Here is a 24,855-nt window from a genome sequence, read left to right on the forward strand (position 1 = left end):
CTTGGTTTGTTTTATTTCTTTCAAGTCATTTCAGAGAAGGGTGCTTTATTACTGTAATTCCAGGAGGGAGAAGTCCACAGCCTTAATTTATATTTCTCTGTCTAGAATGTCATCCTTCCTTCTGTTACTCTGACTTTTAAGGCCAGCTTGAGTCTGTGTCTCGTCTGTGAAGCCGTTCTAGACTTCAGGATTACTTCCTTTCCTGATCCCTTAAGAGTACCTAATGTCTTTACTAATGGCAGGGGACCTTGACATGGAATCCTTGGAAACCCGCCTTTCAAGAACATCGCTGGCACATCTGTGGCAAAGCCCATGTCACACCTGTGTGTATTCCCAGTGCTCAACGCAGTTCCCTGAACATTTTGGTCGTGTACGTGTTTGTTGACAACCAAGGAAGAAAAGTAGAAAGAAACCTGCAACTAATACACAGCTTTTGCTTTCAATTTGGCAGATTTTTAGGCCATAGAAAACATTGCAAGATGTAAGTCCTTGGGTATTCCAAGGGCAGTTTGGAAGGTGTGAATGTGGCTCAATAATGTGCGTATTTTAGGAATTCTCCCGAAGTACACAGACTTTCACACGAAGGCAGATTCCCCAGAGTACCTTCTAAAAAGAGATTTGGTACCTTTATTGAATATTTCTATTAATATTTGATTTTGGAGGGTCAGACTTAGCTCAGGAGACCTTCTGAATGAGTTTGGGGCAGATGGCCTCCCCTCCAGCCCTGCTAGGAAAAGGAAGTCTAACTGCAGGATGGCTTTGTAAGTGATACATTCAAATTCAGTAATACCAAGCTAGTGGGTGATTTTTTAAAACTGAAGGCTGTTTTGGCTCTCGTCAGCTGCAGAGTTCAACATAGACCTGACTGACATTGAAATAAATCATAAGTCATGGATTTGATAAGCAAAACAAGGCAAATTTAGATAGGGGTATGAAGTTACTGAATTGTAGTGACACAGACTGGGAATTCCTGTCGTACTTTCTTCGCATAAATAGCTCATGGTGAAATTAAGAGATTAGCGTTTTACCTGAGCAGGAGCATTGAAAAAAATTGCTTTAAGTGACCCTTACGTATCTTCATAAAATACTTAAGAGTGGTAGCGTTTTTTGTTGGTTCTTGTTTTTTGCTTCTAGTCTCTGGGCTGCTTGTTGTGTGATGACGTGCCTGGAGAGGAAAGTATGAACAGTTGACTCTCGATGGTTCCAATGTGTGAGTTAAAATGAATTCTGACCAGGGTTTTTCGCAGACTTAAAAGCACAGGTTCCAGCCATCACCCACCTTAGGAGGGTTCTCTTTGACCTTCATTGGCCTGCAGAACTGGTGTTTGGCAATGGGTGCCATTGTCCTGTATTTGCCATTTTAACTCTTGAATCTCAAATTGCCAAATGAGAAGGGTTTGCTCTTTGGTCTGTTTGCTAGCTGCTTCAGCAGCATCACCCCCAGTGCTGGAGAGGATGTGACTGATAGAGCAGTGCTTCTCAGGCAGAGCTGCCAGAGACTCGCCTGGGGACCCTTTACAAAGCTGCCACTATCTGCTTGAGCCCCCCAAGGAATTCTGAGTTAGTGGCCGCAGATGGGCCCTGGCATCATTAAAAACAAAAGAAAACAAAAAACTTTTTATGTGATTTTCTATGCACTGCTATTGATATTAGAGATTGGAAGGCAAACAATCACGCCAGAGATCCGAGGTAATTGAGTAGGCAAAATGTTTGGTGTTCTTTTCCAGTTACAATCCCTGGCTACGCCTACACACGGTGGCTTCCATCCACCCCTCTTGCCATCCCCCAACTCCCACTTTTTTTTTTAATTGACTCAAACCTTACCTGCACTTATTACCATTTTCTCTGGGCCCTGCTTTCTGGGAAACAATTAACTAATATGGTACTGATGTACACTAATGGATGTTAATAATTTACTGTAGTTCTCTTCCCACTGATCCTCTCAGCACATTTGAATGGTAACACATCTGGAAAAGAGAAATGACCCATTTTGGCAATTTCAGACCCATTCAAGTGCCGTTTTATTGATTGATTGGGAGGACAGTGTTTGAGCAGGCAGAGCCAACCTTGAGGAAGGCTGTCTGGCCTTCAAGTTCAAACCCTATTGATCAGCACTGATCAGCCTGCTCAGGTAAGAACCTGTGGCTTTCGTGAGTGGAATGAAACAAGTGTAGGTGGGTAGTGAGCCCTGCACAGGACCCGCCGGGTGAGCCTACTTCGTCGATACTTCACTCTGGGACACGGGCAGTGAAGACCTCCCCTTTGTTGCTGTGCCGCTGAGCTGGGGCAGAGCCTCTCTGGAGCTGTTGCTGCCCTCCTCCCCCCACAGGCTCACACAGACATGAGAGCAAAGGTTAATCTCATTTTGAGAGAAATGACCTGAAATGTGCCCACTCAACCAACAAGAAAACGCCATGTATCATTCAACAGTTGGCCTTGCTGCTTTCTTGCCTCTGTTAACAAAATGTCTCTCAGCCTCCCTGGTATTTCCGAGAATATATTCTCATTTTTTTTTCTTGCCAGTAAAATATTTGTGGAGTTTTGTAGCAAAAGAGACTGGTTTTACAGTGCTACATTTATAAAAGAATCTAAGGCGTTTTTTTAAAAGTCATCCCCTTCCCCTTCCCTTGGGCCTTTTCTATAATTGTGTTTTCACAGTCTGTGATTACTGGAGATATTCTAAAAAATAACACCAAAGTTTACATTTGTTGCCATGGTTTTTTGTGGGTGGGTGTTTTTTTTTTTTTTTTTTTTTTTTTTGGTTTTGTTTTTGTTTTACTTCCAAGTATCACTGTTTCTGAAAACTTGTTGAGGCAGCCCTGCCCACGGTGCCCTCATGGAGACTTCTCCAAGTGCCCAGCAGAGGGCAGCCCAATCTCACTGAAAATTTCACAGCTCCTTTTCCTCCGGGAAGCTGATTTGTTTCAGTATTTGCTGTATTCTTAGTGTATAAATTTCAGTGTAAATGGAAATATCTGAGCTACATTTCTTTAGAATATGTATCCCTATGTTTCACTGTTACGTTGCTGTGATTGCAAAAATTTCCTGATTGCAAAAATTGCCCATGTTTTATGGGGGATGGATCATCCCTTGCAACAGTGATTCCCTGGTTGAGAAATGATCCATAGGTCAATTCTTCTCAGTTAATTTCAGTTCTCTTTAACATGACCTCAATGTTATTCATAGGTAGTAAAAGGCATGTGTTTGGTAGAGGAGGGACGGCAGCTACTTTCAGGTGTAATTACCCGCTGTTTGCCCTTTGTCGAATTTTCAAACATGAGCAAATGACATCCTAAACCCAAAGTTGACTTTGCCTCTACTCACTCACTGATCTTGTCAGAGGCGACCCAGAGGATATGTGAATGGGCAGGGTGCTCCCCTCCACCAGATGCCAACACATTAGACCCCTTCCCTTCCCCCTCACAGTAGCTCAAAGGAAAGTACTATCGCTTAGCAGAGGCTGTGCCCCTGTAAAGTAACGGCCTTAGAATACCTCTGATTGCTCCTCCTGTGCAGGGCATAAAAAGCAAGCGTTTGCAGAACATTTAGATGTAAAAGTACAGGGTACCCACAGACAGACCTTGAGGACCAGACAAGTTCAGCTCTTTGATACAGGAGATTTTCTTCTTTATCTGTGTGACACCTGATAGACACTCTCTTTTGAACTCAATCTTAGAACTATACGGGGAATGTATTGTTGGTTTATTATTTTTGTGTGTGTGCTTTGTTTATTTATTTTTTTTTAGTTATGGAATGCTTCACAAATTTGCAGGCCATTCTTGTGAGAGGCCATGCTAATCTTCTCTGTATCATTCCAATTTTAGTATATGTGCTATCGAAGCCAGCGTGGGGGTTTGGGTTTGGGGGTTTTTTGGTGTGTTTTTCCCCCCCTTTCCTGAACCCTCTAGATTGTCAGATTTGCTCTGTAGAAAAATAATACGAATAATAGCTAACATCTATTAAGCATTTAAGCCTGCAGGAATGTTTCAAGTTGCTTTTTTCTCATATAATCCTTACAACAACCTTATGAGTTTCATAACTGTTACTATCCTCTTCTTAAACTGATGCCAAGAGATATTACGCGTCTTGCCCAAGATCTTCTAGGTAGGAAGTCACAGACCTGGGCAGTCTGACCCCAGGTCCTCTCTCTCAACCATGACTTCATACTCCCTACTTTGAGACTTCTTTGGAGTCCACAGTCCTTGAGCTCCTTTTTTGGATATTATGTTGAGGTATCTGAAATGATTAGATGGGCAGAGATAAGAACATGACCTAGTCAAAGTTGTTTCCGTCTTTTTACCACTTTTTTTTTTTTTTAAAGATTTTATTTATTTGACAGAGACAGCCAGCGAGAGAGGGAACACAAGCAGGGGGAGTGGGAGAGGAAGAAGCAGGCTCCTAGCGGAGGAGCCTGATGTGGGGCTCGATCCCAGAACGCGGGGATCACGCCCTGAGCTGAAGGCAGACGCTTAACAGCTGTGCCACCCAGGCGCCCCTTTTTACCACCTTCTTTATCTGCCTCCAGGAACCACAGCCTGAAGGTTGTCCTAGTAAGAGTGTATAGATAACAGAGTCCGTCTTTCTAGGGGCTTTTTTAGAACACTGTGTGGCCCAGCTAATTTTAATCACACAGATCAGAAAGGGAGCTGATTTCCTGAAGTCCTAGAAGGTAGTGGAAATTCCGGTTTCTGATTACAGTCCCAGCTGAATTTCTGCCGAGATGTGAGTAGCATGTCTGGGGCCCTCGGTATTGGTTCTTTCATACTCTTCTAACCTTTTTCCTAATAGTTCTGGGAAGATCAGGAAGGACAGTGGGGAAAAATATCGTCTTCAGGGGACACTATAGGAAAAAGCTTTCAGGGAACAAGGAACATTTTAAGTAAGCTGTGTTTTTGCTAAATCAAGCCTCTGTCTAGTTGGAACCTGGGTACAGGGTGCCTACATGCTGAAGGCCACTACTTATGTTGTCTGGGTCTAGTGTAGGACAGGTGATGAAGGCTTATAAAAATAAGAAAGAGGGAAATCTGACTTTGTGGACATAGCAGGGCTAGACAGGGAGCAGCTGGCAGAAGCGGGCTGTTACCCATATTTATGGATGACGTGAGAAAGACCAGTCAGGGAGAGGCAGAGTCTAGTCTGCAGTGTGGTAACTAAGCAAGGGCCAAAAGGTTTGTTTGTTTGAATACAAAGAATTTTCATGGTTCAGGATTCAAAAAGCGTAAATATCCTGGATATTGGTATCCTAGATTGGGTCCTGAAACAGATAAAACACAGAAAAATGGGTGAATTCATGTAAAATCTGGAATATAGTATATAGTAAAAAAACAACAGGTCAGATGGAAATACTGAATGTGGAAAAATCTCCTTTCCATCCTGTTCCCCAGGTACCCTGTTATCTTCCCATAACCAACCAATGTGATTCACGTGTGTTCTAGAACTATTTTTTTTTAATGCTTTCACAAGCGCAAGTGTGTGTATTCTACTTTAACAAGTGGTAAGATACTATGTACTCTGTTCTGGCACTTTCTCTCTTTTAATCTTAAGGTAGTTTAATACTACCTGTTTAGGAGCAATCTATTATTTCCGAGCATTTTCAGCTTAAGTTATACCCCACAATTTCAGTAACACTGTGCACCTTGCTTTTGCATTTAACACTGTAACAAAGGGGGTTTGTTTTTGTTTGTTTTGTGACAAAGGGTTTTTGTTGAGCTGTGTACAGCCTCTGACAAGATAACCAGGGTCTGTCCTAAGAATGTTAGAGCCCATAATAGAACTCAAACGCCTAAGACTTTTGAGAAAGGTCACCCTGCCTGTTTGATCTCCAGGTCTGTTGTAGCTTTCCTCTGTCCTTGAGGTTAGAGGAAGTACTCATTCTGGCTGGGGAATTGGGGGCCTGCATAGATCTTTTGAGCGTAGATCTCTAGATGTTCTCTTCTTTTGCTTGCTGTGGGCACCAGCTCAGTAGAGTGCTTGGTGCTCAGTAACATCTAACATTTGCATAGTGCTTTTCCTTTACAAAGTACTTCCCATTATGGATCTTACTCCTCACAAGAACCCCGAGAGACCTCAGCTAAGATTTGGCCCTATTTTTTTGCCAATGAGAAAACCTTTTGGAAGAACTTGAGTTAGGTCTTCTCTAAGTCGTATACTCCTTTCATCTTTTTTATACTGGTCCTCTGTTGCCATAGCTCAGTTGATTGGAATGTTTTCTTTCCTGCTGCTACTTCCTCAGTAGATAACTATTAATGGCTAATATTTGAGGGTTTACTCTCGTCACGTAGTAATCGAAGCACTGTATATGCATGATTTAATCTTAACAACCACATGAAGTAAGCTTTACAGCTCTACGCTATAGATGTAGAAACCAAGATTCTGAGAGGGTAAGTTCTTTGTCCAAAGTCATACAACTAGAAATTAGCAGAGCTGGGATGTCAGTCTAGGTCATCTTGACTCCAGTGTATACTCTTTTTTTTTTTTTTTTTAAAGTAGTCTCCACGCCCAGCATGGAGCCCAGCGTGGGGGCTTGAACTCATGACCTTGAGATCAAGACCTGAGCTGAGATCAAGAGTCAGACACCTGACTGACTGAGCCACGCAGATACCCCTATTTTAACCATTCTGTATACTGCCCTGAATCGGAACTGGCTGTTCCATTTCTTTGATTTGCTCTTCTCAAGAATTCAAGAGAAGGGACGCCTGGGTGGCTCAGTTGGTTAAGCGTCTGCCTTCGGCCCAGGTCATGATCCCAGGGTCCTGGGATCGAGCCACACACATCAGGCTCCTTGCTCAGCGGGGAGCCTGCTTCTCCCTCTGCCCCTCCCCCTGCTTGTGCACGCTCTTTCTTTCTCTCTGACAAATAAATAAAATCTTAAGGAAAAAAAAAAGAATTCAAGAGAAGTTTTGCTCTAGAAATCCGACACCTTTTTTTCCTATCTAGTGGTAAACTGTGGCATAGAGGTAGAGGGTAAAGCCAGGAGTAGTAATGATCCATGATTACGCGTTACACAGCTCTTTCATTCATTGTGATTCATTGTGTGATTCCAGACAAAGCCTCTTTTTCTTTGTCAAGTATTCCCAATGTTAAAATGGAATTAAAATTTTGAGGTGAAAATGTTTGAGTTCCACAGGATTAAGACAGTCTTTGTATAAATATAAACTCAAAATATTATTAATGCCATGGTGATAATTACTGCTTTGCAATGAATTAAGTACAGACCTGGGAATCAGTTTACCAGGGTCATCTTGCTAAACGAAGATAGTTGGAATATGCCTGCATGTACCTCAGGCTTCTAGTGCGTGAACTGGACCATCTACCCACTTTATTTGTTTTTTAATTAAAAATTTTTTTTTCATCTACTATTTCTTGACTGCCTTTTCAATGGGATGACACTTGTGAGTCTGCCTTGAGAAAACCACTTGCATACAGGTCTCTCTCTTGCACTTGGCCTTCTCTTCTGGTGTGGGGGGGTGGCTCTGAAGCAGATCAGCTTGAATGAACATTTATTTTGTAGAGCCCAGTAGGTGGGGAGGAAGAGGCGAGCTGAATCAATGTGAGGCAGGAGGCTACAAAGCATGACGGTGATGTCCTTCAGACTTCCTCAGGACTGACCCTTTTCTTTTTCTTTTAAGATTTTATTTATTTATTAGAGAGCAGGAGCAGAGGGAGAGGGAGAAGCAAACTCCCCTGCTGAGAAGGAAGCCTGACATGGGGCTCAATCCCAGGACCCTGGGATCATGACCCGAGCTGAAGGCAGACGCTTAACTGACTGAGCCACCCAGGCACCCCCAGGTTGACCCTTTTCTGCTGTGACGCCGGGAATGGTTACAAGACTAAGCCTGTTCGTCCCATCTGCTTGTGCTTCTCCATAGTCTTGATGCTTCGTCTGACAGGAATGGGGCAAGTCTGACCCTGTCTTCACTTGATTCACTAGATGCGTGAACTGCCTGTGGGTGTTAGAACTCAGTGCTTTTGTGCTGAGAATGTCACACTGTTTCCTGAGTGTTGCTTTAAACCCCCAGCCAAATATCAGCTGCTGCTTCTGGCGCTCCCTGGTCATTAGTTTCGTGTATGTATGTGTGTGTGTGTGGGGGGGGGGTCGTGGGGAGGGGACCAGGGGAGCAATAGAGAGGATGTGGCAATAGCTCAGAGCCACAGTGCTGTATTTGTCATGCTTAGCTGCATTCCCAGAGTCCAGGAAAAGAGGGATCAGTTTAATCTGGCAATAGGGACAGAATTGCTTATCGATAAGCAGTTTTTGCACTCATTTGCTTTTTCTGGACAGGAGGCAGCCTCCAAAGACTCTTCTCAGACTCTTCCTGAGCAGCTGCTTGTTGACATGGAAATGATTTTTCCAGATGTTTTTAAATCAATGACTTTGTAATATCAGTGTACATTAGAATCACCAGGGCTACACAGTCAAATGCCCCGCCCTACTCTCAGGGGTTCTGATTCAGTGGATCTGGGGTGCAAGCCAGTAATATGCATTTTTTAAACATGCATCTTAGGTGATTCAGATAGTCTGTGGACCACACTCCCCAAAAGACTTAGATTTTGTTCCAGTTTCCATTTGGCCCAGTTTTTGAAATAGCCTGTTTCTGCTGTAGTCTGTTTTAATTAGTTTCTTTATTGAAGGATTTATTAGCATCTCCATGTTTACTACCTGTTCTGTTCTCACATCATCACAGTAACTAGAGAGGAACCCAGAGGTGGTTAACTCCACTTTATTGGGGGTGAGGGGGTGGGAGGTGGGATTGAGGCATAGGAAGAGGTAGGTCACAATGAGTCAGAGACAGAGGTGGGAATTGAAGTCTAGAATTGATGACTCTCAAACCAGGCAATTTTTTGGCACCTGTTTTTTTCAGCTAGTGATTTCATCTTTAATCATAGTTATTCCTTAGGTATCCAGTTCATTGTGCTTGGGTAAGGAAAGCATATCTGAGTTTTAAACAAACTAGCTTAGTGTTAATCAGTGTGCTAATTTTTGTTCAGAATGAGGCTCATCTAAGCTTGAGCTGACATGTAGATGATGATATGCATGGATCTGACTTAATGTGCTTCTCTTTCTGCTTGCTTCCTCCACCATTTCTGAAGACTTTTTACATTAAGTATAAGGGAACAGATTTCTCCTTCCCATGCCAGTAGGAACCCCCTCTGATCTTTTTTTTTTTTTTAAGATTTTATTTATTTATTTGACAGAGATAGAGACAGCGAGAGAAGGAACACAAGCAGGGGGAGTGGGAGAGGAAGAAGCAGGCTCATAGCAGAGGAGCCTGATGTGGGGCTCGATCCCATAACACCGGGATCACGCCCTGAGCCGAAGGCAGACGCTTAACCGCTGTGCCACCCAGGCGCCCCCCCTCTGATCTTCTAACTGGTAAAGTACAAAATCCGAAAACCTCTTAGCCCTCTGTTTATCAACCTTGAGTGGTATTTGGATCCATTTCTAAAGGGAAAAAAAAATTATGGAAACTCTCAGGCAACTTAAATTATTTTTTTAAAGATTTTTTTATTTATCTGAGAGGGGGGTGGAGAGAGAGAGAGAGAGAGAGAGAGAAGTGAGAGAAGAAGCAGGCTCCCCACCGAGCATGGAGCCAGACTCAAGGCTCCATCCCAGAACCCTGGGATCATGACCTGAGCTGAAGGCAGATGCTTAACTGGCTGAGCCACCCAGGTGCCCCCAACTTAAATTATTTTTATTATGATGTTACTTAAACTTGCAAATATAAAGTAGGAATATAATGTTCTTTTATTTATAGTTCTTATATACACTAAAAACCCAAAGTAGATCTGCAAATCAAATACACAGGAGACTGAATTATCCCTTGTCACTCAGGTATTGCCTGTGAACGCTTAGCTTCTTTAGAAGTGAATGTGCCTGTGCCACCAAGAGACCTGTATTACCTGTTTTCTCACTACTCTTCTGTTGGAAATGCTGCGACAGTGCATTTCCATGGTGTCATTTAGCTTTCATTTTGTGCATGAAAACACCATTTTCATTTTAATCCACCTCCGTTCTTTTCTCATTATCCTGGAAGGGTAAAAGCAGCACGGGAACACACATGCAAACCTAAGTATTGAAATAGGGCGGCAATACTGGTTATAAAGTGGTCATCCAAATAGTCCAGAATATGCTTATATCAATCCAAAAATTATTACCAAAATGAAAACCAAACTGAAGTCCCTACAGAATACATCCACAGACCTAATTTGAGAGCTACTGTTCAGTCCATTGGTTCCCAAACTTTTATTCCTATCAAAGGCTCTATCTACTCTGTCTCCTCTGATGAGTGCAGTGTTTTTTTTTTAAGTCTCCTAGATGGCATTCATTAATAATTTTGTTTTTATTAATCAGACCTACAATTACCATTTTGGAGTTTATGATCACCATATATAGTTTATCACTCTAAGCTGCTTATAATCTAAGATGAACAAAAAAGAGGGGACATTCTGGTGGTTCTGTGCTGCCCTCAGAAGGGTAAAGGAAAACTTTCCATTAAGTTTTATAAGAAACTCCGATACCCCCTTCCCCCTCCTGGTGCCTTTGAGGACTCTTGGAGTTCTAGGGGGGGTCAGTTTAGCCTTTCTTGTACAGGCAAAGTAGCCACTCCACCCAGTTTGGAAGGATTAAAGCTTGTCCTAGTTTTGCTTGATTGTTGTACTTCTAGCATGCTAAAGACCTAAAAGAGGGAGGAAGAAAAAACAACAGAAGGCACCATTCCAGTACCAAACTGAAAAGAAACACAAAAACAAGAGAGCAGCATGTTTTTAACAGCTTGCATGGAAAAAGCGGAAAAAATATTGACTGGGGAGTTGGACAGCAGTGTTCATTTTCTCTCACCGCCCGCGTTATTTGTCTTACGGAGCAGGAGCCAGATACAATTCTGGCTCACAGGCCAGAGGAAGAGGTGGAGGGGTTCTGTGGAAGCTTGAGGCTAGCGGGGGAAATTAGGGCTGGAGACCCGGTGGCTCAGGGCCAGGATGAAGTCAGGGGAGGTGCTAAATCTGTTTTCCTCCTGGGCCTTGGGCATCCTCGTTGGTGGTTGGTCGGCTTGAGTCCCAGGAGCACAGCTCGTATCACTCAGGTAGGTCTCTGACCCCTCAGCCCATCAAGAGCAGAATGAATTCCTGCCCCTGTTACTTTCGGCTGCGTAAAGGATGTGGGGACTCCATTCGGTTTCTCAGCCCACCCTTCTTCTGGAGTTTAAACGTACAGCTCCCGCAACGGGATCTGCGCAGTGACCTCCACCACTCCGGCAGAGACTCTGCTCCCCGGCCTCCGAGGAGTGGGAGCGCGGGCCTTAGTTCCGCCTGCCTGGGCGCGGGGCGGGGCCTGGGCGCGGGGCGGGGCCTGGGCGCGGGGGGCGGGCGCTGGGCGCGGGGGCCGGCCGGGGCCTGGGCGCGGGGCGGGGCCTGGGCGCGGGGCGGGGCCTGGGCGCGGGGCGGGGCCTGGGCGCGGGGCGGGGCCTGGGCGCGGGGCGGGCGGCGAGCAGCCGGAGGAGAAAGAACATGGCGGGCGCATCGGGGCCCGGGACCGGCCCGGGGGCAGCGGGAGGAGATGGAGACGATTCGCTATACCCGATTGCGGTTTTAATTGACGAGCTCCGCAACGAGGATGTGCAGGTACTAGAATCGGGCTGGGGAATGGAGGCGGGTCCGGCCGGGCGTGTGGTGGGGAAGTAGAAAGGCCGGCTCCGTGGTGGTGGGGGGGGCGGGGGACTGGAAGAGCCTGACTTGGAGCAGAAATTTGATGGGGAGGAGGATACAGACCCATGAGGGGCTGCACTGGCCTGACCAGACCTTCCCTCGGGCGTCTCCAGCACCCCTCCTCGCAGCGCCTGAGGCGTCGCATCCGGTCCTGGCGGTTGTGGGAGCACCGGCTTCTCGCCGGGGCGCCCCTTCCGGGCGGTGCTGAGGGGGAACGCGCGTCCAGTCCTGGGCGGGGAGGAGGGCGGCGCGGGCCCGAGGAGGCTGGAGCGGGTGGCAGGGATGTCGGAGGGCCCTGTGAGCCGCAGGTGGATGAAAGCCTTCTCGGCTTGAAAACCGGCCTGGCTTGTTGGGTAGAAAGAGAGTGGGGTGGCTTATTAACCTAGAGGAGTCGGTGTATCAGCTCTGGTGTAACTTTTTGGAAAGCCAAGGATTCAACCATTTCACCTGCTTCACCGCTGCCAAAGTGTTTTCATTTTGAAATTGTCTCACTTCCTGGATGTGGTATTCTTTTTCCTTTTTCTAATGGGCCCTTTGAGTGTTGCTCTTAAGAAACCTTCGTTTGGCTAAAATGAAGCTGTGTTCCCACTGCTCCTGGGGTTCCTCATAGAATAAAATCTAAATTGAAGGTTTTCCTCCTTGTCACTGTATGTCATTATCTCACCTGTTCGCAACTTTTGTCTTTTGGTCTAAATCACAATTGTTTACTTCATTCTTTCCACTTTCTTTTTTTTTAAAGCTCCGTCTCAACAGTATTAAGAAGTTATCAACAATTGCTCTAGCACTTGGAGTAGAAAGGACGCGAACAGAACTGCTGCCATTCCTTACAGGTATGTGAATTTTTGGTTTAAAATTTTCTATTGGCTTTCAAAACTTTGACTCTTTTTTAGAATTTGTTAACCATGCTATTAAGTACTAAGCTGAGCCTGATGCCTTCTGTGCAAAAGAAACAAGACAGGGCATATCATAATGTTGTGGCCAGAGGTATTAAAACATTATTTAGTTAATGGGAAGGTAATTGATACAGGATTGTCAATTTCTAATTCATTGTGTAAAACAGATCCAGAATGTTGTTAGGACTGTTACAGGACTATCTAGTTAAATATCGAGTCTATTCCTAGTTTTGTGTGAGTATCCAGCTCTGGGCCAGCTATCCTTGTTGATGAGTACTGGATTATTGTCATTTCCAGATACAATATATGATGAAGATGAGGTACTATTAGCTCTTGCTGAGCAACTGGGAAATTTCACTGGCCTGGTGGGAGGTCCTGACTTTGCCTACTGTTTGCTGGTAAGTATATTCTGCCTATCATTCTTCCAGAACTTTTCCAGTATAAATGATACATTGTTTGGTGATAGGAACACTACAGCATTTTTAATGCAGATCTTTTTTATGGATAGTCACAGTGTTGGCTATTGGGGAAACAAATAATGTAGGCACTTATTTTTTCTGACTCTGAGCATAAGAACTTATTCCTCTTCTCTTTTTTGCCTCTGTGGACTTGCTTGTTAGTTTAGAGGTTGGGAGAAAAAGGGTTTGATTGTTTTTATGGGTTCTCCCTGCCACACACACAAATTGGAGATCTTAATTCTCATCTAGCAGTGTCATGGTTTTGGAAATGCCTATTAGCTGCTTTTTTTTTTTTTTTTTAAGTTTTTATTTATTTAAGTAATCTCAACACCTAGCGTGGGGTTCGAACAACCCCAAGATCAAGAACTGCATGCTCTGGGACGCCTGGGTGACTCGGTTAAGCGTCTACCTTCGGCTCAGGTCATGATCCCGGGATCCTGGGACTAAGCCCTACATCAGGCTCCCTGCTCGGTGGGGAGCCTCCTTCTGCCTCTCCACCCCCATACCCCTGCTCGTGTGTGTGCGAGCACTCTCTCTTTCTCACACATAAAATCTTAAAAAAACAAAACAAAAAACCACATGCTCTACAGACTGAACTAATCAGCCTCCTTGGAAATGTTTATTAGCTTTTTATCTTTGATCGTAAGCCTGTGGTTTGCTTCTGACTTACTTTGTGGATTTTTTTTTTTTTAAAGATTTTATTATTTATTTGACAGAGATAGAGACAGCCAGCGAGAGAGGGAACACACGCAGGGGGAGTGGGAGAGGAAGAGGCAGGCTCATAGCAGAGGAGCCTGATGTGGGGCTCGATCCCACAACCCCGGGATCACGCCCTGAGCCGAAAGCAGATGCTTAACCGCTGTGCCACCCAGGCGCCCCTACTTTGTGGGTTTTTTGAGTTCAGTTCAATTTGGGTGACATTTACTGAGAGCCTACTGTATCAGGCACTGAAGTTATAGTGTTAATGTTAAAGAAGACCAGTGTGAATGGAATGAGGTCTCTCCCCTTTTGTGTCAACAAGTAGTTACTGTACAGTGTTAGATGGAAAAATAGAAGCACATACAAGGTACCTAAATAGAAAGGAGAAAGAGATTAACTCAGGGTGATGAGAGAAAACCTCTTGAGGGGTGACGTCTAAACTAGGTTTTGAAGGATGACTAGAAATTCACCAATTGGACGACATAGAAATGTATTCTTCATGGCTTAAATACTGTCTTATGTGATGCTGATTTGTGTTTTCTGTTTCTATCTCTGACCTTTCCACGGATATAAATATCTGCTTATATCTGTCTGTGATTTTTTTCCTCTTGGATGTCAAACAAGCATTTAAAATTTAACATGCCTGAAACAGAACTCAATTTTCTCCCTAAAATATGCCTCTCATTTAGTGGTCCCATCTCAGTAAATGGCATCACTGTCTACCCACTTAGGCAAGCCAAAACCTGGAAGAGATTCTTGCATCCTCTTTCCCTCATTTTCCACATTTGATGTGTTAGTAATTCCTATAGATTCTGTGTACATTCCAAATCAGTTCACTTTCCTTCCTCCCCACACTACTTAGCTCTTCTTCTCGTCTTCCCATATCTCACGATCTTTCCTCAGAATTATTGCAGTAACGGCCTGACCAGTTGCCTTCCACTCTTGCCTCCCACCCTCTCCCTCTAGTTCACTCTTCACCCAGCAAATGGATCACTTCCTGTCTTGGCTCTTAGTTCCTTCCTTAGTTTTTGTAAACTAAGGGACAAGCTATCTCTATGAATTTATGTCATGCCGTGTTCCCTTTTGATAACCTCATTCTGTGTACAGTGGTCTTTCTGTTCTTTGAATAAACCAAGCTTATTGCCTTACTGGGTATTCCCGCTAATGTTCTTTGAGCTTCTGGTGGCTGGTTCCTTGTCACTCAGATACCAGCTTCAGTGCGCCTTCTCAGAGAGGCCTCTCTGAATGCCCAAACTGAAATTGCCTCCCAGTCACCCATAGCACATCATCCTGTTCTGTTTCTTCACAGAGTGCTCCTCACCATATGATAGTTTTCTTGATTGGTTGTCTTCCTCCACTAGAATATAAAGTCTATTGAGTAGGGAACCTGTCTGCCTTGTTTTTTCTCTGTCCTCAGTGCTACAACACAACAATAATCATTCATTGATTCAGGGGTTTGGAAGTGTGACACAGGTTGCCTTGCTGGTGTGTTGACCCAGAGTGCACAGGAATGGTGGGTGGGGCTGTAGGGAAAGGGCCTGGAGAAATAGGCAGACTTCAGATCCAGAGACGACAACTGATTGATTCTCAGGAGCTAGGCCTTATGTTATAGTGGCGATAGAGACCGTCCAGTGATACTGTACGAGAGGAGCACAGAGAAGGCAAGGGGTAGATCATGAGAGGCATTCACAAACAAGTAAGAAAGCAGTGTCTTTTAAGAGGGCTTCTGAAATACCTCTTAGGAAAGCTGAGTGCTTTCTACTTCTGTGTGTACCAAACAATTTTTGAAATGTGTTAATAGGTAGACTCATTATTAGGTTGACTCATAATTCTATTTCACTCTCTTGGTCAGTTCTGTATGTGGATTTTGTCTCTGACATTTGCAGCTCATGGCATATGCTGAATATACCTAGCTCAAATGCACATCCAGAAAGGTAGGGGTTCAGAGAACCAGCCCTCTTGCACTTTTTACTGGGCTGTGTCATGTTCACTTACTGATCTCGGTCCAGACCAATCCTTTTGGTTTTTTCTGTTTCTGAAGCTGCAAACAAGGATCCCTACCATGTCTGTATTCTCATTGTTCTGTCAGCAACTCCTGCTCTATGTCTGGCTCATAAGATTCCGGATGTATTCGGAAAAAAGAGATTCTGGACTCAGCCTTTCATGTGTTAGATAAGTTGATAATGTGGAACTAGTGGACAAGGGTTGCTTGCATTTCCAGGAATGGTAGAATAATACTCCAAAGCCTGTGTGGGCTCAGTGGCCTGATGAGGTGTCATCATGTAATTGTGGTGCCCAGTGTTGCTCATGTTTTTGCCTTATTCTTGAGGAAATAAACATGATCTTATCTGAATTTGGCTACATATCTTTTAAACCTAGTCATTCAGCTCACGGTAATATTAATATTGTGTCAAGTCTCCACTGTGTCATTTGTAGACACCATCTGGGAATTGCCATCTGGGACATGAGATCTTGGCTGTCCTACAGAAGTCGTGTCTTCAGGTTGGACCCACCATATGTTATCACTGTGTGAACTGAAAGTAACCATTTGGTGTGCTGTAGCTAACATTCTGGTTATATGTACCACCTCCCTTCAGTCACTTTAGAAGGTGATAATCTGTAGCTAACCTGATTCAGTAAGTTTTCTTCTCTGATTTTCCTTTTTGGTCTTTTCAGCCTCCTTTGGAAAGTCTGGCAACTGTGGAAGAGACCGTAGTTCGAGATAAGGCTGTGGAGTCCCTGAGGCAGATCTCCCAGGAGCATACTCCTGTTGCTCTGGAAGCTCATTTTGTACCTCTGGTGAAGCGCCTGGCGAGTGGGGATTGGTTCACTTCTCGCACATCTGCGTGTGGTTTGTTCAGCGTTTGCTATCCCAGGGCTTCAAATGCTGTCAAAGCAGAAATTAGACAGTAAGATATGGTGTTTTTTAGTTATTTGGGATTATTGGGAGCTCACAGCTGACAGTTTACACAATAATAGCCTGTTAACAGTGAGTGGCTATCCAGCAGGATAGGAGAAGTGGTAACATGACTTTTTGTCACTCAGTTGAATGTACTAGTGGTTTTGTATTTGTTACTTCCATGAGTAGAAGCCTAATCACTGATGTTTGTAAGAGAAAACCTCTAACATGGCTGTGTGTGTGTGTGTGTGTGTGTGTGTGTGTGTGTGTGTGTTGGGGGTGTTTAATCAAGTATTTGACAAGAGATACCTTCATTATTTTATTTTTTCCAGGCACTTCCGTTCCTTGTGCTCAGATGACACTCCAATGGTACGACGTGCTGCTGCTTCCAAATTGGGCGAATTTGCAAAAGTTTTGGAATTAGACAGTGTGAAAAGTGAAATTGTTCCACTGTTCACTAATCTAGCTTCAGATGAACAAGTAAGTTAACCTTTAGTATTTAAGGTACATGGATATGCTCCCCTCCTCTAACGTTTTAAGGGGAGTTTTGGTTCTCATGTTAGGATCCTTTTTGCTAAATTGATACTTAAGTCTGGGCTCTCAGACTTAAGTGTCCTTATATTTCTTTATATATGACCCATCTCAGTGTCCTTATATTTCTTTATTAACCAGACCGTGATTTTCTCTTACATTAGCAGTGGTTAAAAGAAGAGTCAAAGAGGAAATGGGAGGGCACCTGTGTGGCTCAGTTGGTTAAGTGACTGCCTTGGGCTCAGGTTGTGATCCTGGGGTCCTGGGCTTGAGCCCCGTGTCGTGGATCCCTGCTCAGTGGGGGAGTCTGCTTCTCCTTCTCCCTCTGCCATTCCCCCTGCTTGTGTGCACGTGCACGCTGTCTCTAATAAATGAATAAAATCTTAAAAAAAAAAAAGGAAATGGGAGCCATGTTAGAAGGGAAGATCAAAGCTGTGTTAAGGGGTAACATACTTTCGTGCATTGCAGCCAGTCATGGGGGGAGTAATGTTGCCTGGAATTTTTGACTTTCAGATAAACAAGCATGGCATGTGTTGAGAAGGCTGTTTGACCTTCTATGTCCTCTGGATGAGTGCATAGGGTAACTCTGTATAATAGCAATTCTAAATCCAAGAACCTTTATCTTTTTGGGGTAGAAATAATAACAATAAGGAGCACCTACATTAAGTGTGTAATTTTTCTCAGCCTGTCTTAAGGGGTTTACGTATAAGATAGTACTTCGGTCCTCACAACAGCCCCATGGGTAGATACCCCATTTTACATATTAGGAAACACACAGAAAATTGAAGTAACTTTTTCAGGGTTGCATGGTCAGCAGTGGTAGAGATGGGATCGGAATCTAGGCAGTTTGGCTCCAGAGTTCACAGCCTTCACAGCCAGGCTGTACTGCTTCTCTTTTTGGTTCAGAGGATCTGCCCCCAGAGTTTCTGGACTCTGGAAGAATCCTTTTGGGGTTTTAATTTGCCTACTGTCTATCCTAGAATCACTTCACATTACGCATACTGATGAGTGTCATTCTCAGATTCTAGATTGAAAGATGGTAAATCTTTCTTTCCACATTATTTAAAAATGTTATTAAAATTGCATATAGAAAAGAGCACAAAATATACAACTCCGTGAATAAGGTCATGTCATCTTATTAGCAAACAGAACTTTGACAGCCACTACCCTAGAAGACTAGCACACGTTCCTTCCCGAACATACCCGCTCCCTGCGCGCTTCAGATAACACCTCATCTTGACTTTCGTGGTAATCACCTCTTACTTTTCTGTACATTTATTACTTCAACATTATAGTTTAAAACAGTACTGTTTAACAAATAGAATGTAAGTTAATCTTAAGTTTTCTAGTAGTCACATTTTAAAAAGTAAAAAATGGAAATTAGTTTTAATAATTTATTTAACCCAGTATGTCCAAAATAATCATTTGAACATGTGACAGTAGCCATAGTTCATGTACTCTGAAGCCACAGGTGGCTAGTGGTTACCACATTGGACAGATAGGTTTAGAGTCCTCATTTAGGATTTTGTTGATTATGCTTTCCACGGTATAAATTAACATTTTCTTTTGTCCTCAGTATATTGTACAGATTGATAGTTGAATCTAGTGTGGGGGAGGAGGGTTTGCAAACTTCTTCTGTAATGGGCCAGATAGTAAATATTTTTGGCTTTGTGAGCCGGTTTCTGTTGTAACTACTCAACTGCTGTTGCAGCACAAAAGCACTATAGTGTGTGAACTAATGGGCATGGTGGTGTTTCAGTAAAACTTTATTTCTATAAAGTAGCTACAGTCCTGGATTTGACCAGTGTTTACCCCATCCCTGATCTAGAAGCTTAATGAGATTTAGATTTGATATTTTTGGGGTGGTAAGACCACTTCATTTGTGGGACTGTGTTTTTTGGTAAGAGGCATATAATTTCTAGTGATATATTAGAAAAAATATTAAATGCTTAGTTGTAAAATGTGTGTATGTATATTCTGTTTGACCACTGATAGAATTGCTGTTCTTGGCTTATTCATTCATTGAAAAGATATTTATTGAATACTTGCTACGTATCAGGCACTGTTCTGGTGCTGGGATCCAGTGTTACAAAGGCATACAAAGGCCCTTCTGTCATGGAGTGTACATTTTGATGAGGGAAAACATAATAAACATCAATAAGCATTAATAATGATAAACGCTATGTTGAAAATAAAGTAGGGTGACATAACAGGGAGTGATCATAGGGCATACATCTAGACTGGTTAGTTGGAGAGGGACTCTGAGGAGGTGATATAAACTGAGACACAGAAGAAAAATGTCAGCCATACCCTTTCCTGGAGTGCCAGAGCTCCAGGAAAAGAGAATTCCAGGAGGACAGGACACTTAGGGCTGGAACATAGTGGGTGACAGGGACTCTGGTGGGCTATGAGGTTGGAGAAGATAGGCAGGGGACAAATAGCAGAGGTCCTGTAAGTCAGGGTATGGAGTTTGGATTCCTTATTCTAGATGCAGTGAGGATACACATAGATTTTAAGTAGGGGTGGTGTGATTTGATGGAATTTACATTTTAAAAAGAACATTCTGGTTTCTGGGTAGAAGAATTATAAGGGGCAGGGGCGAGATTAGAAACAGCAAGACCAGTTAGGAGACTTGCAATAATCCAGGTAAGACAGGATGGTGAACGAAAGTGGTACAGTGAAGGTGGAGAGAATCTAGAGATCAGTTTACAGGCAGCGTCATTAGGACTACGATGGGATTGGATGGGATGAGGGGAAGAGCAATCAAGGAGACCTTGAGTTTTGATTTGAGCCCAAACTGGCTGGCTGGATGGTGGCGTCATTGCTGAGATGAAGAACCTGGGAAAAGGAACAGGTATAGGGGTGAAAGGTAATTGATTAACAAATATTTATTGGTATATATTTCCATAGATGATAGTAGTCCCTTGATTTAGCATTGTTTTTGGATTCCAAAAATATTTGTATAGCCACTACTGAGAACCTAGTTCTGCCCTTTTGTTGGCTTGTTCATTTGGATGGAGGGGTGAGCGTTCTGGGCATATAGTAAATTGTTGACCAACAATTAAAAATTTTTTTTTAATTTGTGAAATTTGTAAAATTTAAAAAAAATTTCACTTATCTCTCTTATGTGTATGTATGTGTATGTTATAGATATAAAATATGTACCCGTATATGCATACACACTATTCACATTTTTGGTCTCTCCCTCCTGGGTGCTTGTGTTTACGTATTTTTAGTTTCCACTAACATATTTATGATTCCCAAAGCTATAATCTCAATTCCTAATTTCTCATTGATTTGCCTAATTTGTGTATTTCTACTTGCTCAAAGGACACGTGGGTATTATATTGACACTTGGCAATTTACATTTGGGAAGTTGAGTTCATCAGTCTCATACCTTTCTAAATTTTTTTGCTGCATTTTTCTAGGCTTGGCTACCTCAAAGTTATTCTGTCCCTGATTCTCAATCAAATCCAGTGGTTTGTTTTGTTTTGTTTTTTTAATTGCCTTTTTGTTTTTCTGTGTATTTCTTTCCAAGTCGTCATTTCATGCCTGCTATCACTGCCACCCCAAACTGAGTATTTGGACAACTGAGCTTCCTGTTCCCCTTCCCCTTATTCTCTTGTTTTTTGTTGTGATCTGTTAAACAGTTTGTTCAAGTATAGTTTTCATTTTTTTATCCCTTGACAACTTCTTATAGGAAGGCCTTGAAGACACCATTAAAATGTTCTCTTTTTTTCACTTAATTTTTACATTTTCATTTCACTTTCCTTAATAGAAACTCTGCATTCTGGCTAAGGGAATTACTTCACTGTTGACTCTAGAACAAGGTTGTTTCTACTTTTAGGGATTAGATAAGCCATTCCAGGTGAAGTATGTTTTAAGACATAAAGATGTGAAGCTGTATATAGTGTTTTTTTTTTTTTTCTTTTGAACGACACCCACAGTCCTGCCCCACACGATACATACTGTACTTTCCTGTGGCTCTCTGTAAATCTTGTCTGACTAACAGAAAGAAATTTTGTTCCTTTAGGATTCAGTGCGTCTCCTAGCTGTGGAAGCTTGTGTCAGCATTGCCCAGTTACTGTCTCAGGAGGACCTCGAGGCTTTGGTGATGCCTACACTTCGGCAAGCAGCAGAAGATAAATCTTGGAGGGTTCGCTACATGGTAGCTGACAAGTTTTCAGAGGTAAAATTATTGTACTGACATTTTTTAAGTGGCAAGAGAAAAAAAATTCCAAACCCACAGATTTGCTCTGTACCAAAAGTTGCTGAATTAATTCTTCTGAATTGAAAGTGCTTGTAGCAAAAACATACTTGAAGGTTACACTGTTTTGTTTTGTTCATGTTAATTAACTTGTTAGTATACATTAAAACCTGTACAAATTTTTTTATAGCTCCAGAAAGCTGTGGGTCCTAAAATCACCCTAAATGACCTCATCCCCGCCTTTCAGAACTTACTTAAAGACTGTGAAGCTGAAGTCCGAGCAGCTGCTGCCCACAAAGTAAAAGGTTAAGGAGTTCAATTTATATTGTGGGATATATCATTCATTTTGTTTCATTTTTTTTTAAATGTCAGTGAATTTTTTTATAGTTTTTGTTGTGCAATATATTTTTCAATAAGAGATGATTTCATTGTGTAGGAATGTCACATTGTTGGACAAGGTTACTCCCTTTATATTTAAAACCAAATAGCTGTTGTATCTTGTTTTTGTAAAAAAGATGCCTTTGCAGGTTGGATTAGTGTATATGGCATATAGGTCGATGAAAGGTACATTTAGAATAAGAGCTGTTTTCCCCTCTTAGAGCTTATTTGCTTAAACATGATTTAAGATGCAACTGTTGATAAACCTGGCTTCTTGTAAATGGCTGTATGTAAGCATTATTAGTTTTTTCTATTTCTTTCTTTCAGAACTTTGTGAGAACTTGCCCACTGAAGGTAGAGAGACCATAATTATGAATCAAATTCTGCCCTATATAAAGGTAAACCTAATTAGGTTATTTTTTGTTTCACCTTGTCCTGTATTTTACAAGGTAAACTTTACCTCAGTTTTTTTGTTTCTTTGTTTTACCTTAAAACTCTTTGAGTTTAAGGGTGAATAGGGGATGGTTGGGACAGTCATTTTAATGACACTGTTATTTGTTACTTATTAGTGTTTGTAATTGTAAAATGGTCTGTGGTGCATAGGTTTCTATTATCTAATAGGTGGCTTGAGGAAATTGATCAATTAATCAATATTGAAATAGTGCTGTCTCTTTAAATTCCTTGGGCGATGGCGTGGAAGTTTCTGTTGTCTTGCCAAAAAAGAAAGGCTTTTAATTTTGATTCTATTTTAGGAATTAGTATCTGATACAAATCAACACGTCAAATCGGCTCTAGCTTCTGTAATTATGGGATTGTCTACCATTTTGGGCAAAGAGAATACCATCGAACATCTTCTACCTCTTTTTTTAGCTCAGTTAAAGGATGAGGTGAGTGTGGCTAAAAATTCTCTTGCCTTTGATAGTCAGTGATTTGGTTTGGTTTTGGTTTGGGGTTTTACTAAAATAGAGCTTGAAGCATGGATGAAGGGATTTAAAAAAAGGTAGTTTATTTTAAACCAGTGACAATTCCTGTGTTTGAGTATGGAGTTACAAGTTCTGCAGAAAATCAGCACAAGGAGCCATTGATGCAGACCTGAAAATGTCTTTGTGTCCTCTCTGCCTGATTCCTACTGACAGGCACTGGTGTCTTTTCTTTAAAGCTAATGTAGCTTTGTTTTAAATGTTTTTAAAAGTTGAGTATAATAGTATCAAAATTGTAATCATGGTTAACATTTATTTATTTATTTATTTATTTATTTATTTATTTTAAGATTTTAATATTTGACAGAGATAGAGACAGCCAGTGAGAGAGGGAACACAAGCAGGGGGAGTGGGAGAGGAAGAAGCAGGCTCATAGTGGAGGAGCCTGATGTGGGGCTCGATCCCAGAACGCTGGGATCACGCCCTGAGCCGAAGGCAGACGCTTAACCGCTGTGCCACCCAGGCGCCCCATATGGTTAACATTTATTGAGTAATACTGTCAGACATGTTCGTAAATGCTTTGCATGTATTATTACATGTAATCCTCAAAGCAGTTTTTACTTCATCATGACAGTAAGAGAATATCAGGCAGAGAACTGATATGTGTTCTTTTGGGACTTGTGTATTTGCAGTGTCCAGAAGTTCGTTTGAATATCATCTCTAACTTGGACTGCGTAAATGAAGTGATTGGGATCCGTCAACTCTCTCAGTCTCTCCTTCCTGCCATAGTGGAGCTGGCTGAAGATGCGAAGTGGAGGGTCCGGCTGGCCATCATTGAGTATATGCCACTGCTGGCGGGCCAGCTGGTGAGTGTGTGGGCCGCACGAAGTGAAGGGTAGCCTCAGATAGTGGGGCAGATTGTCATGGCACGTATTAGGCCCATGGAGCTCATAGGGTTATGCCCATTTAGACGCATGAAAGTATGGTCTGACCTAGTTGCCTGTAGGATGGTTTTTATATTCATTGGTGCAGTAACTTCTAACAAAAGAATATTATAGAAACACAGTTCACCTTATCACTACCTAAATACAAAGCCATAGCAGAATATAATCAGTTTCTTGGTAAATAATACAACATTGTGTGATATTTAGTGTCTCTCTCTGAAGGAATACTGAACTGGGAAAAGAACTTTGATTTTTGCTCAGGGCAGCTGTTTGCCTATATTCTGAACAAAATGTCCCTGATGACTGCTTTTCCTACATTCTGGTTAAAGGGACTTGAGGCTTCATCATAGAGGAAAGGGGTATGAAGTCTGGAGGCCAGAGAGCACATTATCACATTATGTGTTACTGTTTTCAGTTTCATGATTAGTTTTACTCTGATCATTGCATTAATTAAAATTTCAGTGCTGGGTATTAAGTGCCCTAGATAGTGTTAGGTTTGATACGCACTTACGCCGTCGGTAGCGTGTGCCATTGAAGTCTAGCTGGGGAGATAGACAAGTGAGCTCTTCTGGGGCAGCGGCTGTGTTGAGCATTTTACTCGCAGTGCCTGCCAGAACCTGGCAGGAATTAGGCACATAACATTTGTTGAATGTTGAATGAATGAATTCCTGAATATTTTTTGAGAAAGCTCCTATACTTTGTTAGTTTACATCTAACAATTTGCAATGTGTATCCTCTCTTACCCTCCTTCCATTATTTTCAGATCACAGCATGTGGAATAATTTTTTTTTTCTTGGACCACTGAATTTGTTGCCTATTTTGGCATATTTAGTTCATGAAGTGTGCCCTGTGCGTGTCGGTGGCATTATGTTTTATAAAATTTGGAGTGTCTCGTTCAAAACAGATGCCAAAGGTATCAGTGAATAGCTAATAGGGTCAGGGGAAGTCGTTTTGTCATCTCTTTGGTCTCTGTCACTCCCAAGTGCTGAAGGTCACCTTCTGTTCTTCACTGGTGACTGTCATGCATCTTCCTCTCCAGAGTGGAAAGCAGCAGCGCCTAACTTGTTTGCTAAAAACTGAAACAACTGTCCAGAAGGGAGGGGAAATTTTAGGATCAGTTCTTTTAACCTCTGGTCCCCTTAGGCCCGGGAGGTTGGTAGAGGTTGGTAGCTCTGTGGTGGAGGGGTGTGAAAGCAGGCAGGGGGTGAGTTTGGCTGACTCGT

The 24,855-nt window shown here is 42.5% G+C and overlaps 1 protein-coding gene and 1 non-coding gene across 9 annotated transcripts in view; one reads left to right on the top strand and one right to left on the bottom strand.

Moving 5' to 3' along the window:
* Nucleotides 1-3,742: 3,742 nt before the first annotated feature.
* Nucleotides 3,743-3,846, bottom strand: LOC121102990. Its single transcript, XR_005835142.1, has one exon. It is a non-coding gene; the product is annotated as a U6 spliceosomal RNA (small nuclear RNA).
* A 7,618-nt stretch (nt 3,847-11,464) lies between these two features.
* The window catches only part of PPP2R1B (protein phosphatase 2 scaffold subunit Abeta), a 35,126-nt gene continuing 21,735 nt past the window's right edge, over nt 11,465-24,855 (top strand). For all 8 annotated transcript variants that reach the window (XR_005835084.1, XM_040631233.1, XM_040631232.1 and 5 more), the window contains exons 1-10: nt 11,465-11,619; nt 12,443-12,533; nt 12,894-12,994; nt 16,430-16,662; nt 16,985-17,132; nt 21,217-21,372; nt 21,581-21,695; nt 22,096-22,166; nt 22,521-22,655; nt 23,381-23,554. Coding sequence is in view for 7 of the 8 variants with exons in the window: in XM_040631233.1 (XP_040487167.1) it covers nt 11,506-11,619; nt 12,443-12,533; nt 12,894-12,994; nt 16,430-16,662; nt 16,985-17,132; nt 21,217-21,372; nt 21,581-21,695; nt 22,096-22,166; nt 22,521-22,655; nt 23,381-23,554 (1,338 nt within the window). In the remaining variant the exon portion in view is untranslated. The remainder of the gene's footprint in view (nt 11,620-12,442; nt 12,534-12,893; nt 12,995-16,429; nt 16,663-16,984; nt 17,133-21,216; nt 21,373-21,580; nt 21,696-22,095; nt 22,167-22,520; nt 22,656-23,380; nt 23,555-24,855) is intronic.

This window comes from Ursus maritimus, unplaced genomic scaffold, assembly GCF_017311325.1.
Source record: "Ursus maritimus isolate PB19 unplaced genomic scaffold, ASM1731132v1 scaffold_16, whole genome shotgun sequence".
Lineage (NCBI taxonomy): Eukaryota > Metazoa > Chordata > Mammalia > Carnivora > Ursidae > Ursus > Ursus maritimus.